Source organism: Dipodomys spectabilis, unplaced genomic scaffold (genome assembly GCF_019054845.1).
Source record: "Dipodomys spectabilis isolate Male_0828 unplaced genomic scaffold, ASM1905484v1 ptg000002l, whole genome shotgun sequence".
NCBI lineage: Eukaryota > Metazoa > Chordata > Mammalia > Rodentia > Heteromyidae > Dipodomys > Dipodomys spectabilis.
The window spans coordinates 18,673,226-18,694,318 of record NW_024870679.1 but is presented as its reverse complement, the minus strand read 5'-3'; the positions used below and the strand labels follow the sequence as shown (position 1 = coordinate 18,694,318).

At 42.0% G+C, this 21,093-nt stretch overlaps 1 protein-coding gene across 2 annotated transcripts in view; it reads right to left on the bottom strand.

The window, feature by feature from the left end:
* Rnf115 (ring finger protein 115) overlaps positions 1-20,860 on the bottom strand; it is a 35,720-nt gene extending 14,860 nt beyond the window's left edge. Inside the window, exons 1-5 of one of the 2 annotated variants that reach the window (XM_042675615.1) lie at positions 20,644-20,708; positions 17,097-17,134; positions 9,034-9,092; positions 8,084-8,135; positions 3,608-3,665 (exon numbers count right to left, since the gene is read on the bottom strand). In XM_042675615.1, the coding sequence (XP_042531549.1) occupies positions 3,608-3,665; positions 8,084-8,135; positions 9,034-9,043 (120 nt within the window). In that variant the 5' untranslated portion in view covers positions 9,044-9,092; positions 17,097-17,134; positions 20,644-20,708. Of the gene's footprint in view, positions 1-3,607; positions 3,666-8,083; positions 8,136-9,033; positions 9,093-17,096; positions 17,135-20,643 lie in introns of both variants that reach the window. The other variant, XM_042675607.1, reaches the window with a different exon arrangement.
* Positions 20,861-21,093: the final 233 nt, after the last annotated feature.

Genomic DNA, 21,093 nt, shown 5'->3' with positions numbered 1-21,093 from the left:
AAGTAGAAATATATAAATATATACTTAAGTGATTCAACTGAAACCAGTTAGGAAGAATGCTTAGAAATACTATTTTAAGCCGGGTGCTGGTGGCTCATGCCTGTAATCCTAGCTACTCAGGAGGCTGAGATCTGAGGATCCTGGTTCAAGGCCAGGCTGGGTAGGAAAGTACATGAAACTCTTATCTCCAATAAACCACCAGGAAACCAGAAGTGGCACAGTGGCTCAAGTGGTAGAGCGCTAGCCTTGAGCTGAAGAGCTGAGGGATAGCACCTAGACCCGAGTTCAAGTTCCACAACTGACACCCCCCCCCAAAAAAAAAAGAAATACTATTTTAAGATAGATTTTGTTTTGTTTTTGCCAGTCCTAGTGCTTGAATTCAGGGCCTGAGCAGTCCCTGAGCTTCATTTGCTCAAGGCTAGCACTCTACCACTTGAGTCACATCACTACTTTCAGCCTTTTCTGTTTATGTGGTACTGAGGAATCAAACCCAGGGCTTCATGCATGCTAGGAAAGCACTCTACCTACCACTAGGCTATATTCCCAGCCCCAGATTTTTTTTTTTTTTTTTACTTACATGTTTTCTTAACTAAATTCTACCTCATTTGAGACTTCTCTATGAAGACAAAATCTTAATAATGTCTAAAATGTATTAAATATTCACTATGAGGCACACACTGGGTTCTACACACCTAGCATGTATTAACTTATTCAATCTTTACAATGTTCCTATGAGGTAAGTATTATTATTCTCATTCCCCACTTTTTCCCAAAGTGGGGGAAGGAAAGAGAAGGAGGAAGGAGGGAAGAAGGGAGGGAAAAAGGAAAGAAAGAAGGGAGGAGGTACTAGGGGAGAGAGGGAGAGAGAGAGGAAGAGAGAAAGAGAAAGAGAGAGAGAGAAAGAGAGAGAGAGAAATATCGAGATTGATTTGAAGTAATTTTACTCAGGTTATACATCCAGTAAGTGGGATCCAGGATTTAACTCAGGGACTAAGTTCTTTGTCACCTCTGTGTGACCTAAAAGATCTCTTCCTCTTACTGAACTTGTTCTATATACTCCACAATTAGTGTACTATACTCTTTATTCTCCTGTTTCCCTATTTTTTCTATGTGTTTGTACTTGCTCTCCAGTTAAAATTTAAGTTCTTTGTCAGGAAGGGAACCATAATATTTACTTCTACCTTTCCGCTAGAAGTATGAAAACAATGACTATAAAACAAACTTACCTTAATTTTTCTGATAACTTCTATATTATAAGGATAGATTTTTTCCCCCAATTTTGAAATGTCAAAGATAATTTGAAAAAGAGAAAAATGTATATATTGAGCCACAATGGTAAAGGAATTGTACCAAGGGAGAACTAAACATAATTATACCCCTTACACAAGCTCCATCACTACTAAAGAACATGAAGTCACCAACTATGACTCAGTAACTTTAACACCTGAAGGAAGGATAGCTCATGTCATCCATGTCAGATTTAGCATTACTAAAGTTAGGAAACTGACCACTTCTTACTCAGTGCATATCCTCCTTATGAGTCATACCTGTAAAACAAGACAGGCCAATCTATTTCCATTTCCTAAGAGAGTACTTAAAATCAAACCAAGTTATCTTCTGCACATCTATAGTCAGAAACTGACAATCTGTGTTATCAGAAATAGCACACACAGGGGAAATGCTAAAATCAGAAAAGCTTCAGGCCTTTCAAGTAGATCAAATTTTACATTTTTTTCAATCCATCAAAATGAGAAAAACAAGAGTTCAAAAGACATGATATCTTTAATAAACTCATTTATTACTTTAATATTATGCTCACCTTGGGTCCTCAACTCCACCCACACCTGGGCCCCCTCCCATTCCTGGAGTTCCCTCCATACAGCTGGCCTCTCCCTCTCTCCACCCAGACCCACCTGAACTCCATCTACCTCCCTTCCTATTCTCCAGACCCTCCTGCTACCTGGATGGTGATGGAGGCCATGTGCTCTCTCTCTTGGGGGAAATATGGCTCCTCTAATAAACCTTATAATAATCTTTCTCCTGTGCCTGGCCTGCCTCTGCATGGTACCCTGGGATGGCTGTGTCTGATCCTCTTTCAATTACTAAGGCAGTGCAGAATTAACAAAAAACTTAAAGCTACATATTACTGCCACAACCATAAGCAAAAGAAAATGCCCTTAATAAAACAACACTCAAGTTTCTTGACTATAATACCATCAAAATCTGGGCGACTGAAGTTCCGCAGGAAATTATCCATTTTCCTCAAGATAATTCTCAAAGAATATAAAAGATAGAAACTTAGAGTTGAGTTTTTGTTTTTGTTTTTTTGGTGCCGGTCCTGAGCCTCTTTTTTTGTGCTGTCCCTGAGACATTTTTTGCTCAAGGCTAGCATTCTACCACTTGAGCCACAGCACCACTTTCTGTTTTTGAGTGGTAATTGGAGAGAAGAGTCTCACAGGGACTTTTCTGCCAGGGCTGGCTTCGAACTATAATCCTCAGATCTCAGCCTCCTGAGTAGTTAAGATTACAGTATGAGCCAACTGCACAGGCTTTAAATACCATTTTAAAATGGTACTCAAGGGTAAAGGTGGATGACCTGGCCCTATGCTCAAATCATAGTATTTTTGTTTTTCTAAAAATAAAGATGAGGGCTGGGAATATGGCTTAGTGGTAGAATGCTTGCCTAGCATGCATGAAGCCCTGGGTTCGATTCCTCAGCACCACATAAACCAAAAAAGTGGGAAGTGGCACTGTGGCTTAAGTGGTAGAGTGCTAGCTTTGAGCAAAGGAAGCTCAGAGACAGAGCCCAGGCCATGAATTCAAGTCCCAGGACTGGGAAGCAAAAATAAATAAATAAATAAATATGAATATGCAATGTACAAACAAGCTAAAACTAATTCAAGACCCTTAATCTATATCAAACTGCCATATTGACAAAGGGTAAATTCTTTGTTTTTGTTTTTGGTCCGGTCATGGGGCCTGAACTCTGGGCCTGAGCGCTGTCCCTCAGCTCTTCAGCTTCAGGCTAGTGCCCTACCACTTGAGTCACAGTGCCACTTCCGACTTTTTTCTTTTTGCTTATGTGGTGCTGAGGAATCGAACCCAAAGCCTCAGGCATGCAAGGCAAGCGCTCTACCACTGAGCCAACTTCCCAGCCCGACAAGAGGTAAATTCTAAAAACAAGAACTGTAGGGTGGTGACGATGGCTTTGCTACAACTTAGCTAATATCTCATCCTGATATGCTCTTTCTGTACCTAGTTGTCATGATACTACCACAGAAGCTGCCACATCATTTCAAAGGTAGCACAAACTTTTTCCTCTTATGCCACACAAACAATGAAGAAGCAGAAAAGGAAAACACTACCAGGTTTGAGATGGTAGAGCTCAGAGCTATTACCTTTCTTGTAATCAAGGATTTTTCAAAAGCAGCATGTCAAAACGCCAGCAAATGAAGCACAGATCTTTCCCAGGGCTACTCTTGCTCACATTCTTTCTTATATATCCAGGTAAACTTAAATGTTTTGCCCTACTGGGAAGTGCTTATCTGTCATGATGATAACATCCACCCACTTCCTAAAGCATCCTTATAGCCAAGGAAAAACTTACCTCGGCAAAATGTGTTGATGTGCTATTGTCTATCCGGCTGCCACCACCACCTAAAAAACTAGAGAGAAAAAGAAATGATGGCAATTCTATTCCCAGAACAAGCTCCCTGCCCAGAAGCTAAATATAGAATGGCATAATGAGAACAAAGCTCAATAAGGAAAAACAACTCATCCCAACAGGACCCACAGAAGAAATTATAGAGCTGGTCACTCAAGCCTGTAATCCTAGCTACTCAGAAGGCTGACACCTGAAGGATTACAGTTCAAAGCCAGACTGGGCAGACATGTCTTTGAGACACTATCTCTAATTAACCAGAAAAATGCCAGAATGGAGGCCAATCAAGAGCTGGACGCCTTCAGTTCAAGCCTTAGTGCTGGCACAAGAAACAAATTGTTTTGATTTTTTTTTTGTTTTTTAAAATCAAGACTGGCATGTAGTTTGATTTATGAAAAATGTAACAAGTTATAAAATCAAGTAGTTTTCAAGAGAATAAGTGTTAAATCAAATGAAAATCTGAGGAAAGGGGCAGCCCCATATGTAATTCAAATGTGACTTACCAAAATAAGAAAAAGATTTTTTCTAAAATAGGGTAAGAGGGGCTAGGTGGTAGAGGGGGCTTAGTGGTAGAGTGCTTGCCTAGCATGCATGAAGCCCTGGGTTCGATTCCTCAGTACTACATAAACAGAAAAGTTAGAAGTGGCGCTATGGCTCAAGTGGTAGTGTGCTAGCTAGCCTTGAGCAAAAGAAGCTCAGGGAGGGCTGGGAAGGTGGCTCAGTGGTAGAGCATTTGCCTTGCATGCCTGAGGCCCTGGGTTCGATTCCTCAGCACCACATAAGCAAAAAGAAAAAGGCCAGAAGTGGCACTGTGGCTCAAGTGGTAGAGTGCTGAAGAGTGCTTGAGCTGAAGAGCTGAGGGACAGCGCCCAGGCCCAGAGTTCAGGTCCCATGACCGGACCCAAAAAAAAAAAAAGCAGTTCAGGGACAGTGACCAGGCCCTAAATTCAAGCCCCAGGACTGGTGCAAAAGAAAACATACACACACACACACACACACACACACAATAATAATAATAATAGGCTAAGAAAATGTTTCACTAAAAACTACTCAATCAGATTATTGATTTTAAAGTTAATTTTGGGGGAAATGTTTAAACATAGTAATACAAAGGGTAATAGAATTGCACACATCAGAAAAGAGGTCAATAAGTATTTAGTCTTCTTCAATTAATCCTACCCACCCTTTAGCATTCAGCCTAAATGCTGCTTCCTCCACTGAAATCAATCCTGAAGTCTCCAACCAAATAAGACTCTTCCATACCAGTCTGACTTTGGTTCTAAATTCTACCTTGTATTATTATAAATAGCTAGGATTTTCCTCATCTATTTCAACCTTTTTCTCTCTTTTCACAAACATAAATTAGTAGGAAAAGGACTCTTATTAATGCCTCAAATATACTTGAGTGTATATTATGTGTCAGACATTAGAGTATTCATTACCAATCCTATAATAACTCAAAACTGTAAGCTGAATTAGTAACACATGTATATATGATAAAATACTCATTCTCAAGGATCCTGAAGAGTAGAAAAATAGTAAATACCATTGTCACTATGAAATTTGCAAAACTGGATAACACTCTTAAGAAAAAGGGACAGAATGAATCATAAGAACTCCAAAAGACAAAATATAAATGTACAAGCATACACAAAAGCACCCAATGACACAAAATCCAGAAAGTGCTTCAAATAGCAATAGCTTTAATTTTCAAAATTCCCATACCAAACCAGCCATTGCTGTGCTCAGTAAGCAAATAAACATGCCTGGTTAGTCCAAACCAAAAGCAATATGCCAACTTCATATAATCATTCTCAGGCCTTACTCTCTACTTAGAAACCATTTAACACATGTTTGCTTCAGATGCTAATGCTTTTGTAAAAGGTGCTTCAATCACAGTAAACCCAAAATACCTGTACATTTATGCTAAATAGTTAAAACTAAGCCATGCACCAGTGGCTCACACCTATAATCCTAGCTATTCAGGAGGCTGAGATCTGAGGATCGTGGTTCAAAGCCAGCCTGGGCAGGAAAGTCTGTGAGACTCTTATCTCCAATAAACCACCAGAAAACTGGAAGTAACACTGTGGCTCAAGTGGCAGAGCAATAGCCTTGAGCTGAAGAGCTCAGGGACAGCACCCAGGCCCAGAGTTCAAGCCCCACAACCAAGGGGGAAAAAAAAAAAAGCAGCTTAGGGTCAGGCTGGGAATGCATGAAGCTCTGGATTCAATTCCTCAGTACCACATAAACAGAAAAGTTGGAAGTAGTGCTGTGGCTCAAGTGGTAAAGTGCTAGCCTTGAGCAAAAGAAGCTCAGGGACAGTGCCCAGGCCCTGAGTTCAAGCCCCAGGACTGGCATTAAAAAAAAAAAAAAAAAAAAGGGCTGGGAAGGTGGCTCCGTGGTAGAGTGCTTGCCTTGCATGCCTTGCATGGGTTTGATTCCTCAGCACCACATAAGTAAAAAGAAAAAAGCCAGAAGTGGCACTGTGGCTCAAGTGGTAGAGCGCTAGCCTTGAGCTGAAGAGCTGAGGGACAGCACCCAGGCCCAGAGTTCAGGCCCCATTACCGGACCCAAAAAAAAAAGCTCAGCGCCAGTACCCATGTCTGAGTTCAAGCCCCATGAGAGACAATAAAAACCAAAACTCTTTACAACTGACTGAAGGGAACTAATCATAGAGAACAGAAAAAAAACATGTTGTTCTGAGACATTTTACAAAGCTTAAAAATTCTGCTGGGCATTGGTGGCAGAAAAGAAGCTAAGCAAGAAGAGTAAGGTTCTAAGTTCAACCCAGTAAACACACACACACACACACACACACACATACACAGAGCAAACAAAGCAGAAAAGAAGCTAAGCAAGAGAGTAAGGTTCTAAGTTCAACCCAGTAAACACACACACACACACACACACACACACACACACACACACACACACACACACAGAGCAAACAAAGCGGAAAAGAAGCTAAGCAAGAGAGTAAGGTTCTAAGTTCAACCCAGTAATCACACACACACACACACACACACACACACACACACACACAGAGCAAACAAAGCAGAAAAGAAGCTAAGCAAGAGAGTAAGGTTCTAAGTTCAACCCAGTAATCACACACACACACACACACACACACACACACACACACAGAGCAAACAAAGCAGAAAAGAAGCTAAGCAAGAGAGTAAGGTTCTAAGTTCAACCCAGTAATCACACACACACACACACACACACACACACACACACACACACACACACACACAGAGCAAACAAAATTTTACAAGCTTCTCCTCTAGATATATGTTTAGATGGAACCTGCTACTCCTCGCTTACCAGGGTTTCCTCTTAATATTTTACCTATTCAAAGACTTCCTCTTCCAAATTTTACCACCCACCCCTAACCACTATAATTGCTAAATACTTAAATCAGCACTTGTCAATTTTATAGAAATATCATGCTGCCTGTAAGATACTGATTCTAAGAAAAAGATCTTTCCCTCCTTCCTTTCCTCCCTCCCTTCCTTCCTTCCTTTTGTGGGTCATAGGACTTGAACTCAGGGCCTGGATGCTATCTCTGAGCTTTCTCAGTCAAGGCTAGTGCTCTACTACTTTAAGCCACTTCCAGTTTTCTGGTGGATAATTGAAGACAAGAATCCCACAGACTTTCCTGCCCCAGCTGGCTTTGAACCATGACCTTCAGATCTCAGCCTCCTGAGTCACTAGGATTACAAGTGTGATCGACCATTGCCTGGCAAGTTCTTTCATCATTTAAAACACTGATCTAGTCTGCCCTCGCATTCTGCATGTCAAGCAGGAGATGCTTCTCCTTCCCTTTTCTATTTTCTTCTACTCTGTCCTGCTTTGTTAAGCTTAAAAAAATAAATACAAACACTGATTTATTTCAAAACACATAATCTTTATATTTAATTAGGTACTATTCTACGAAAGGACATATAAAAGAATTAAAAGTCAAGTGAGAATGGAATCCATAGAATTCAGAGATAAGGATTCATCCTGCAGTTAATAATTTATAACTGCACTCTGTACAAAAGTACTATCGGCATAAAGAAACTAGGATTGCTATTTCAATACTCAGGGAGAAAAGTCCATTAATAACTTCTCTATAACCAAAATATTCTCAACACATGCAGAGCTTAATTGCCTGAAATAAGTATTTGATGCAATTATAACAGCACAAATAAAAAGCTCCTCCAAGTTAGCATGCCATCTCCATACAATGTTGCTTATTTTGCTGTCATGCTAATCTTACAGGCTCAGTTTTGGTACTGTTACTTAAAACCAAGATTATTATCAACATTCAAGTGTTTGTAGCAAACTAGATTCCATGCCACATACTGCCCCAGAACCTCCAACTCAATTAAACATACAATTACCAATTATTAACAAAGTAAAACTCACAGTACATACTGTAAAACGTGTAGTTTTTCCTGGTTGTGGAAGGGACCTTCAACTTTAGATTCTGCCAACAGCAACAGTAAAGGAATTATCTCCTACTATTAAAATCCTCAGTCACTTCAAGATTAAGAAGCTTCAGTTCACAGATTCTTCAACTGTTCAACCAATTTTACACCAGATAGCCAAAAGAATAAATGTGCCATTATATTTAGCAATATATAAATAAATAAAGCTAATAGTAGTATAGTAGTATTTAACAATTGGGTTTTATAGTTTTATTCATATTAATCAAGAAATATATATTGTTACCTTGAAAAATGTTTTCTTCTTATCATTTTATATCTTTAGTGAAGCTACTGGGAACAAATTCCAAACATGACAACTTCAACTAACATTACAGGAACAAGATGGAAAATGTCTCCCAATAACCTAAGGCTTTAAAGCTTCCTCAAAGCAGAGGACATCCCTTTTGACATCCATGCCCAGAATATTTGGTTTAGCTTATTAGATGTCTCCATCAGAAGTTGCTTCCTAGCCTACTACAGATGTGTAACAGAAATCTGCCTTCAGATAACAAAGTGGTCACTAAAAGCTAACCAATAATCTAGAAGAAAACCAAAGTCTACAAAAACTTACCAGTTTCTATTTCTGAAATAGCTGAAGTGGTTTTCAAGGAATGACAAAATCAGGATCAATGGATCGTACCACAACAAATACTACATCATTTTCTAAGTTTTCCTTTCCTTTCCCTGTCCTATTCTTCCGCTCTTTCCTGTGTGTATGTGTGCGCACGCGCACGTGCGCACACACACACACACCACCCACATACTGTATTCACACTCATTCTTTCGCCCTCTCTCAATAGAGTAAAAGCTATAAAACAAATTCTTCCAATCCACTTAGTCAATGCTAAGAGAAAATAGTTTTGTTAACAGAATGCTTAATTTTTATTTATACAATACCTGGAATCATCTGTCACTTCTTCAATAAAGCCTGATTCACATCTGGGACATATATATTCCTATAAAAGAAAAAAAGGAAAAAGTGTTTCTCATTAGGAAGAGAAGTATGTAATAACAGTACACAAGATGCTACTTTGGACCATTCTGTGCACTTGATTCCCAAAGTATTTTTGTTTCTCTGTTACACTCTGCCACATAAAGAATTTTGTAAGTTATCTGCAGAATGGTTTTGTAGTTACCTAAGTGGTTCTCACTGAGAGATGAAAGGGCAAGTAAAAAATATTTGTTTCTCTGGGTTTATATGTTTTATAATTTGCATTGGTTGTTTTTTGTGTGCATTATTTGGTTTTGTGGGGGGGGTGACAGAAGTGGATGGCTGGTTTATTTTTTTTAACTGGAATGAATTCATCTAATTTTCTTTAAATCTAATGAAAAAGCTTATATATATATATATATATATATATATATACATATATATCAGCACAGTAAAAGATATTCTTATTAATGGGTTGTTAATTATTAGTAGAAATTGCAATATTTACTCTGTACATATAGGAAAGAAACTGAATCACAATTTCAATCAGTCTGTACACTAGGAAATTACAATAAGGCTTTACATATTTCTAATCTACTTTCTGATTACCAATGGTTCCAAATAAAGTTTAATAGTTATTTTATAGAAACAATCATTCAAATAACCACAACCATTCTGTGTCATGAGTTGGTAATTCTCACACTGTTTCTGACCTTTTCATTACAATTACAGTGATGGTGGTGACTAGGTCAGTCTTTGATGTTACTACCGTAACTGTTATGCTAGGCCACAGCTCCACATAAAGCACTGCTTCACTGTGTATTCTGAGGGCCCCTCTGCCCGTCTGGCCCTTTCCTCTGGCCTCCCTGTTCCTTGATGTGTAACAATACTGAAGTTAGGCCAATTAATACCCTACAAAATAGCCTCCAAGTGTTTGAATAAAAAGAAGAGCTGAGCTACTCCTCTCTCTAGTTTTAAATAAAAAAACTAGAAATGATTAAGCCTAGTGAAGAAGGCATGTCAAAGGCTGAGACAAGGGCTGGAAGGTGGCTTAGTGGTAGAGTGCTTGCCTAGCATGCATGAAACCTTGGGTTCCATTCCTCAGTACCACATATACAGAAAAAGCCAGAAGTGGCGCTGTAGCTCAAATGGTAGAGTGCTAGCCTTGAGCAAAAGCTGCTCAGAGACTGCACCATTTGGACACTTCCAAATGACAACTACTCTTTCCCATTACTAGCATAAAGCCTAATTCTACTTTGATTACAGCAAAAAGAAGTCAAACTTTTTATATGTTCTGTTAATTCTTGATAAAAGTAAAGAATTATAAAACAAACCACAATTGCTGACTATCCTTTCACATCAGTATTATAGGAGATAGAGAACTTTCCAGAATTTACAAGCTCAGTGGGCACTGGTGACTCACATCTGTAATCATAGCTACTTAGGAGATTTGAGATCTAGGATAGAACCAACCCAGGCAGAAAAGTTCAATGAGATGCTTATTCCCCACTAACTAGCAAAAAAAAAAAAAAAAAACTGGAAGCAGAGCTATGGCTCAAGTGGTAGAGCAGAGTATTAATTTTGAATGAAAAAGTTAAGGGACAGTGTCCAGGACCTGAGTACAAGCCATAGTACTAGCACAAAAGAAAATAGAAGAACCAGTTTTCAAAAACAGACAACTCAAGGATTACAAGTAGTAGAGCACTTGCCTAGCATGTAGGACGTCCTTCATAGATAACTATTCAATTTAAATACTTAGACCAACAGAAGTGACTTAACTTCTGGTCTCAGTCTCTTAAGAATACTAACATTCACAATCTTCATCACTTTATTCCTCCATTTCAGGCCACAACTGAACACTGACATCATCAGGGACTTCAATAATCAGTCAGCCTTCTTTAGCTCATTGTGAACCAAGGCAGAAAATCAGGTCACAGGACAAAGCGTTACTTGATGTAAGCTTGACCAGAAGCACAATAAGCCAAATATTCTAAGAAGAAGAAGAAAAACTAAACTATAAAATTTAATCAGAAAATGTTAACTTCATACAATACAATCTAACCAGAAAGGATTTAGTTACATTTGCTTACTCATACTAAAGGTAATGAAGAGAATAACAAGGATCATAAAATGCTTGAAATATATCACATGGATGGAAAAATGACAAAGGATCCATAAAATAACAAATCTTCAGCTCTGATGTGTACCACCATAGTTCAGAGGCAAAACTTAGAATCTTCTTTCATAAACTGACAATATTCATTCATACAGCAAATATATCCTAAATTCGTTCATCCTAAGTACTGTAAAAAAAGTAAATTGGGCTAGGTACCAGTGGCTCATGCCTGTAATCCTAGCTAAGATCTGAGGATCACCATTCAAAGTCATCCCACACAGGAAAGTCTATGAGACTCTTATCTCCAGAAGTGTTGCTGTGTCTCAAGTGATAGAGTGCTAGCCTTGAGTAAAAAACACTCAGGGACGGCTTCCAGGCCCTGAGTTCAAGTCCCATGATAGGTACAAAAACAAGAAACAAAAGTAACCTGAGGGCTGGGAAGGTGGCTCAGTGGTAGAGCGCTTGCCTTGCATGCCTGAGGCCCTGGGTTCGATTCCTCAGCACCACATAAGCAAAAAGAAAAAAGCCAGAAGTGGCGCTGTGACTCAAGTGGTAGGGCACTAGCCTGAAGCTGAAGAGCTGAGGGACAGTGCCCAGGCCCAGAGTTCAGGCCCCACAACCGGACCAAAAAAAAAAAAAAGTAACCTGAGATTAAAAGTCATGGAAATCACCTACAATCATCTAGGGTCTATTAAAAGAAAAAAGAAAAGACACTTCCACTAACTTTATTCCAATAATAAGAAAAGTAAAAGCATATAAAATATGCTGGGCACTGGTGGCTCACACCTGTAATCTTAGCTACTCAGGAGGCTGAGATCTGGGGATCTCAGTTCAAAGCCATCAGAGGCAGGAAAGTCTCCAATTAACCACCAGAAAATCGGAAGTGGCTCAAGTGGTAGAGCACTAGCCTTGAGCTGAAATGCCGAGGGACAGTGCACAGGCCCAGGGTTCAAGCCCCATGACTGACCAAAGTAAATAAATAAATAACTTATTTGAATATCCTAATTTAAGCGTTCAACTTTAAAATATAAACTCTTAAGGGTAATGAATCTGATGCCAAACAAAGCTGGCCTGGTAATCATTTCACTATGTATATGTATATCAAAACATGCTGCCTACCTTACACACACACACACACACACACACACAAAACCTGCCCAAAACAAAATCAAATAAACCTTAGAACAATCTTTTTGCACCTAACCTAAACTGTATTGAAACTAAGAAAATGCAAATTATTTCTATTTTGGAAAAGGCCCTACTTCTCTGTAAATAAGGGCTGTTCATCCTTACACAGCCTTTCAATCAGGAGTACATAGCTCCATTCTTAAGAATGCTCTCATTCAAGCTTGTAATATATATGCGTGAGTATCATTTTGCAGTGGGGTATATTAAGGTAAACTGAGCGGTTAGATGACTCAACTCCAGTCACACAAAGAAGCAATAATGAAACAAGACTACTCTATGAACCAAGAATCTGAAAAAGTTAAAAATTTAAGCACAAATCTCCCAAGCTCATAAAACTTCTAAATAGTTATGAAAAACAAACGTAAAACATGATTGATACTAAAGTCAGTTATAGAAAGAGTAAAAACATGAAGATTATTCTTTTTGTTTTATTTTTAAATTGGAATTTCCAGCTGTTTTTACTAAATGACATGCAGTGTTATTAATTCTTTTCCAACTGGCCAAAAAAAAAAAAGGATACCTGTAAAAGTTGTCACACAGAGTATAACTTGAGATGGGTGATCCAATTCCTCTGGTCTCACTAGCACAAGGAAAGAAAGTGACCCCAACATACACTGCCCTAGCCACCAACTACTGAGCCTTAGTTTCTGTTCTCAATAATCCTTCCCATGGGGGCTTTGGCTAAAATTATCTTACTGAAAATTCTCATCAGGATCCAAATTAAGAAACCAAAGCGACCCTGGGGGTGGGGAACACTTAAAGCATGACTAACACATGAAGACAATAGCTATGGCTATCCTTTCACTCACAGGTTCTCAACCTCAGCATTCTTGACATTTGCTGTGAGTGTGGTCCTATGCTTGTGGACAGAATGCATCCGGAAGCATCCAGCTTTTACTCACTAGATAGTAGTTGCGATCCTCCAAACAACAACCCTCTAGTTGTGGAAACAAAAGTGTCTACAGCCAGGCATGGTGGTATACACCTGTAATCGCAGCACTCAGTAAGCTGAGGCAAGAGGATCTCAGGCTCAGGAGCATACTGGGCTACCGAGCAAGTCCCGGGACAGCCTGGGCTCAAACAAACATCTACAGACATTGCCAAACGTCTCCCTAGGGAGCAAACTGCCCCTAGTGGAACCCACTACTCTACACTATATCCTTTATTGTTCACTACTAAGCTGTGCAGAGATAAAACAAAAGCTATTATCTTTACCCCTTCCTTTTGTTCCCTCACTCCCCATTTCCTGTGCTTGAACTCAAGAGCCTGGACCACTGTCCCTGAGAGCTTTCAGCTCAAGGCTAGACCCCTACAACTTGACAGACTTCTACCACTTGAGCCATAGCTCCACCTCCAGCTTTTTGGTGATTCACTGGAGATAGTCTCAGAGTTTCGTGCCTAGGCTGGTTTGAAACTGCAATCCTCAGATCTCTCCCTCCTGAGTAGCTAAGATTAAAGGCATGAGGGGCTGGGAAGGTGGCTCAGTGGTAGAGCGCTTGTCTTGCATGCATGAGGCCCTGGGTTCGATTCCTCAGCACCACATAGGCAGAAGAAAAAAAAAAAGCTGGAAGTGGCACTGTGGCTCAAGTGGTAGAGTGCTAGCCTTGAGCTGAAGAGCACCCAGCTGGGACAGCACCCAGGCCCAGAGTTCAGGCCACACGACCGGACCCCCCCCCCCCCCCAAAAAAAAGATTAAAGGTGTAAGCCACCACACCCACTTCACATACTTATTTTGAAACCCTTGGTTATAGAGAAGAGGAAGCAACTAAATCTTCTAATTCTACAAAGCTGATTGCTTGAAAGACCTCAGTAACCTCTCCCTGAACAAAAGGTCATAAAAACCCAACTAAACCTAAAGAAATCCAAAGTCTGACACCCAGCTGTTTTCCCCAAAAAAAACCAAGGAATCTCATGTGCAGTAAGTTTAAGACTTTTTTCTTCCTCATACATACTGAAAAAGTCCCAACAAATTTCATTATCTATGTGTGTTTACTTGTCAGTAAAATTTCAAGGCTAGGGGCTGGGAAGGTGGCTCAGTGGTAGAGCACTTGCCTTGCATGCTCGAGGCCCTGGGTTCGATTCCTCAGCACCACATAAGAAAAAAAAAAGCTGGAAGTGGCACTGTGGCTCAAGTGGTAGAGTGCTAGCCTTGAGCTGAAGAGCTGAGGGACAGCACCCAGGCCCAGAGTTCAGGCCCCACGACCGGACCCAAAAAAAAAAAAAAAATTTCAAGGCTATAATAAACATATTCATTAGAATATACATGCACATACTGAAACTATAGGTTCAAATACAACACCCTCATTTTATACCAGTGTAGCCTTAAAGATCTAAAAATACTAAAGCTACTACTTTCAAAATATACTTGTTAAGGGATGGGGGACATGGCTCAAATAGTAGAATATTTGCTTAGCAAGAGCAAGGCCCTCAGTTCAGTTCCCATACTGGGGACTGAGAGCTTGCTAAAGGCAAGGAAGGGCTTTAGCGCTTGAGCCTTACTCTGAGTCCTTAGCTAATCTTATGGTATGGCTAGGACGTTTTTCCTGTTTAGCACCTGGTAAGGAGCCAAACTAGGTAGATTAACATACTTTATTGATAAGGATGACCTTTTCTAATCAGAGAAGGTGAGATAATATTGGGGAGATGTAAGAAATATGCTATAGCTCTTAACTCATCTGGTCTCCCCCATCTGGGTCTAGAAGATCCTTGATCCCCAAAACATACTTAAGAACCAGCCTCATCTGTGACTTATGTCATTTATGTAACGATGACTACCAGACTCAAACTCACGACCTTGATAGAGAAGGGCAGGGTATGAGAGGAAAGTGACATTCATATCTCAGCCATCTAGTACACTGCCCACCCAGTCATCCCTGATACACAACAGTAACCCCATTGGTCTTGGCTTCACATTGTTCCTCCATGGGATACATAGTTAGACAAGATAAGGGTTTCTGGGGAATTCCTTTAAGTATTTCTTCTGATGACCAAAAAAATATACAATGCCATCTTAATATATGTCATGCATATATATTAACATGAAATTCAAGGACATCAGACCATTTTATCAAAATCTTTCATTTTGAAATCCAAGCTTTGTGGGGTGCTGGTAGCTCAGGTCTGCAATAGGATTAGGACTACTCAGGAGGCTAAAATCTGAGGATCACAGTTTGAAGCCAGCCTGCGCAGGAAAGTCCATGTGAGACTCTTATCTCTAATTAACCATCTCAACACCAGAAGTAGAGCCTTGGCTCAAAGTGGTAGAACACTAGCCTTAAGCAAAAGTGATCTAGGGCGGTGGCGGGCCCTGTATTCAAGCCCCACGACTGACAAAAAAAATTAAACAAAAACCTAAGGGTAATCTCAGGGTAGGCTACAGCTGCTGCCTGCATCTACTTTCAACTGTACCAAAAAGTGCTACACCCTAATTTGAGAAACAGAGAAGAAATAAGTTGCACAACCACATGAGCCTAGTCCAGCTGAAACATACACATGGCTTGGCTAGATGGTGAATAAACTTGGTAACACATAAAACAGCTCTGAAAGCAATCCTTCCCACTGAGGGGACAGTAAAAGCTGATCCAGGACTTTGGATGTAGCACTTGCCTAGCGTGCCTGAGGGCCCTGCATTCAATCCCCAGCCCAGAGGAACAAGAGAGGGACACAACCCTGATGTAAACTCAATACCCAGTCTCTGTGGTTCAATGAGAACAGCACTCATGAGTGATGGATTTTTGACATCTAACATAACAAGAGCCAATTACCTCTAGAGTTGCAAATTCAGTTACAATGAAAACCTTCAACTCTGATGAACTGGCTGGCTATCCACAGAAAGGTAGCCAGATCCATATCGGTTATTCAGTTCTAGAAACTATGTAGGCAGGTGCTGGTGGCTTCATGCCTGTAATCCTAGCTACTCAGGAGGCTGAGATCTGAGGATTGCAGTTCAAAGCCAGCCTAGGCAGGAAAGTCCGTGACACTCTTATCTCCAAATTAACCACCAGAAAATGGAAAATGGTGCTGTGGCTCAAATGGTAGCGTGTTCACCTTGAGCTGAAGAGCTGAGGGGCAGCACCCAGGCCCAGAGTTCAGGCCCCATGACAAAGAAAGGAAAGGAAGAAAGGAAGGAAGGAAGGAAGGAAGGAAGGAAGGAAGGAAGGAAGGAAGGAAAGAAGGAAGGAAGGAAGGAAGGGAGGAAGAAAGTAGGGAAGGAGGGAAGGAAGGAAGGAAGGCAGGGAGGGAGGGAGGGAGGAGAAAGAAAGAAGAGAGAGAGAAACTAGGTAAGTCTACCTTATGTGGGGTAGGGTACTTGAGAGTGAAGGAATCTCACATTTACATAAAACATCTATAAGAAAAAACCTCCCCACTGGACGTAAGCAGTTAAAGCCTGTTTATTAAAACCACACAGCAGGTAGAAAACAGGAAGATCACAGTTCAAAGCCAGCTAGGCAAGAGTTTAAGAGACCTTCATCTCAAAAGAAAAAAAAACAAACTAGGCATGATGATGCATGTCTGTCATTTCAGTGGAAAATAGGAAGATCACAGTCCACATAGGCTAGGCAAAAATGTGAAGCCCTATCCCAAAAATAACCAAAGCAAAAAGGACTTGAAAGAATAGCTCAAGTATAATTTTCCAGTCTTGTCCTATATAGTAAAGATGCATCATATGTTGGTCACATTGCCAGTATTTACAGAAGCAAATTTGTATTGAACAAGACAACTCACCTGGCCATTTTTATAAACAACATTTTCAGGACAACTACCTGGTATTAAGGATATAGAACCAACCAGCAATCTCATTAATATACTGCTGCACCCTTTCTTAAAAAAAAAAAAAAAGACATAACAACCCTGATTTAGTACCCTGCAAGTCATGTGACTATAGTTAATAACAATATATTAAAATTTTTAAATTTATATTAAAATTTAAAATATGTAATTTGAAAACTGCTAAAACATTTAAGTTCATTTAAGTATACATTTTAAGTGTTCTCATCATAAAAGATGTGAAGCCGGGTGCCAGTGGCTCACACCTGTAATCCTAGTTATTCAGTAGGCTGAGATCTGAGGATCACAGTTCAAAGCCAGCCCCGGCAGGAGGAAAGCCTGTGAGACTCTTATCACCAATTAACTAACGGGAAAACGGGAAGTGGCACTACGGCTCAAGTAGTAGAGTACTCGCCTAGAGCTGAAGAGCTCAGGGTCACGCCCAGGCCCAGAGATCAAGCCCCACCGACAAAAAAAAGAAAAACAAAAAGATGTGAGCTAATGTAAATGTTAAATAATAATCTGAGCCATTCTACAACATTCATCCATCCAACATCAAATGTTCCATATATATATATATATATATATATATATAATTTTACTTGTCACTTATAAAAAAAGGCAAACTACAATGACTTACTAGTGATTACTTCGGTCTCTTTGATACACTCAATCTGAATTGTGCCTCTCCTTCAAAATTCCCACCTCAAATCACCCAATGGCACCAATGCTATCAATCATATGCCCCATCTCTGAAACTGAAAACACTTATTATCGACCTTCATTCACTTTATTGTCAAGCACTAAGTAACCTTTTAGTCGATAACTGACTATATATAGACTGGATATTGCCTAGCTGGGTGTAGGGTACACACTTCTAATCCCAGCACTCAAAAAGAAGAGGTAGGAAGATCATGAGTTCAAGCTACTGGAGCTACATAGGAAGACCTGGTTTCAAAAAAATCAAAGGTGGGGCTAGATATGGCTTAGTGGTCGAGTGCTTGCCTAGCATGCATGAAACCCTGGGTTCCATTCCTCAGTATCACATAAATAGAAAAAGTCACAAGTGGCGCTGTGGCTCAAGTGGTAGAATGCTAGCATTGAGCCAAAGAAGTTCACAGACAGTGCTTAGGCCTGAATTCAAGCCCCAAGACTGGCAAAAAAAGAAAAAGAAAAAAAGAAAATCAATCAATCAATCAATCAAGGGTTAGGGATTGTAGCTCAGTGGAAGACATGCATGTTTACCATCTGTAAGGGCCTGGGTTTGACTTTCAGCACTGCCCCTGCATCCCCTTCCAAAACAATAGGGCACAGTAACTCAAGCCTTTAACTATCTGACAGGCAAAGATAGGGAGACCACAGTTCAGGTTGAGCCCAGACTACATAACTGGAATTCTACGTATGCAGGAGTCTGAGATCTGAGGATTGTGGTCCAAAGTCAGGTTGGGCAGCAAAGTCCGAGAGACTCTATCTCCAATTAACCAGCAAAATTTGGGAGTGGATGTAGCTCATGAGGTAGAGCACTAGCCAAGAGTGAGTGAAAAAGCTGAGTGAGAAGCTCTGAATTCAAGCCCAGTACCTCCTAAGCACACAAAAAAGAAAAGGTGGGCTGGAGGCACCACTTAAGTAGTAGAGTACCAGCTAAGCAAGCATGAGGTCCTGAGTTCAAACCCCCACAAGTTCTCCAGATCCCATTTTAAGCAATGGCTGAGCTCAGTAATACACATTTGTAATGCCAGCTGTTCAGGGAAACACAATGGGTCTGAAGTCCAGGCTGGACTAGGTATTAAGGCAAGATGTTATCTGGCAAACAACCAACACACACACAACAAGGCAAGAGCTAAGGAGTGGCTGGAGTGGTAGAACAAATATCTAGCAAGCCCAAGGTCTAGTATCACCATATATATATATATACACATAACATGTATATATTATATATGATATATATAAACAATATGGCCTGCTTACATTTTAGACATCTTACTTTATATAAGTGTACTCTATCTTTGCATAAGGATGAAATTGCCTAAGGATGTCTTTCTCAGAATTTCTCCCCATCCTAAAGCAATGCTGAGTTCATGTTACTTTTTCCATGTTTTGTCTTGTCTTTACAAAGGAACTGTCAGGTTCTTACAAGCAAGAACCACATATTTCTCCAAGTAATTGCCAGAACATGCAACAGACCTTGTGTGTAAAGGTTACATTAGGTTATCCAATTGCCATGAGCCTCAATTTATGTTAGTAATGACAGATAATAAGCCAAAGGTCATGAACCTCTCAAGGCATCAAAGGCTGAGAAAAACACCCAAAAGCCTTCCAAATTATTCTTACAGGCAGGATACAGGTGGCTCACACCAGCGATCCTACCTACTTAGGAAGCTGAGATCTGAGGATACCGGTTCGAAGTCGGCCTGGGCAGGAAAGTCTGTAAGACTCATCTCCAATTAACCAACAAAGAACTGTAACTGGAACTGTGGCCCTGAGTGCACGCCCCAGTGCGCGCACACACACACACTCTCCCTCACCCTCTTTCACACACACACACACACACACACACACACACACACACACACACACACACACACAATGTAGCCACCTATCTTAAGAGAAACAAGGAAAAGAACAAGTATAATCAATTCCTTAAAGACAGCTGGCTGCACGCATTCACAACTGGCAGGTCTTCCCACAGTTGGCTTCCGGGTTCGGGGTGCCGACGCAGGCCAGCAAGCCGCCGCAGACGCGTTATTCCCATTGCACGACCGCCCCCCTCCATCGGCTGACAGTTTGGCAGACACTAGTGAAAAACAATCTTGTCAGAGCAAACAGTCCCTATCATTTTGTCCTGGATTTTTTTTTTTCCTCCTGAAGTGAACAGAGGATAGGGAAAGCATGGGTGAAGAAGACGGTACTAAAGACAGGAGCAGAAGCAGCCGCCGAAAGAAAACTAAGTTGGCACGGCGCGCCGGTCTCCCCGAGCCGTGTCCTCCCCGGCGGAGGAAGCGCCGCTAGTCTGCAAGTCATGAATACGCGGCTGTTTCACTTTCACGCGAACCCCGAAAACCCCCGCCCTCCCCGGGCTACGTTTCCGGGTGTCCTTCGGGAGAGACCGGCGACAGGGACCCGCAAGCCCTTCACACCCGGCCTCTAGAGGAGGCTGAGGAGGGGGCGATCTGCGGGAACGTGGGAAAGGAAATCGAGGAAGGGGGGGGAGCAACGACGGAAATATAGGGGGGAGGGGGAAAGGTCACGGCGGAAGGTGAAGAGTGCGGGGAAATCGGGGGACCCCGGCCCCACAATTCGCCACACGGAAGACACAAAGACGGGGTGTGGGAGGAAAACACAGGGGCCGGGCGGCGGGAGGAGCAGCCGAGCCAGCGCCCGGGCGCCGGGGGCTTGGGGAGCGGAGCCCCCCGAGAGCTGGCGGGCGGCTGGGGGGCTGGGGGGCGCGGCCCAAGGCCCCCCCGTCCGCCGCCGGCGCCCACCGCGGGGGGCGAGGGGCTCTTACCGGTAGTTTGGGGCTGACCTCGCCCTTGCAAAAGTGGCAGAAAAAGCGGTGCGTGGCCACAGCGGCGCCCGCGTCGGCCCCGGCCGCCGAAGCCTCCGCCATTTTCCGCCTCCGCCGCGGAGGTCCGAGAGGGCAGCGGGCCCGTCCCTCGCCAGGCCGCTACTCGGGGCTGCGCCGGCCGCCGCCGCCGCCGCCTCAGCGCGCCCGGCCGGCCGCTCCGGAGCCCGCGCCGGCCGGTCACGTGTCCCCTCAGGGCCCAGGGAGGTCCGCCTGCCCGCCCACCGGGCCCCGCGACCCTGCGGCCCGCCTCCGGTTCTGAAGGGGCGGAGGAGAACCCGCCCGCCGCGGCCCGCCCGCCCGCCGGCAACTCAAACAGCCCCGGCGCCGGTCCTCCAGCCGGACACCGAGAGGAAAGAAAGAGCGTCCCCGGAAACCACAGAAGCTCCGGGG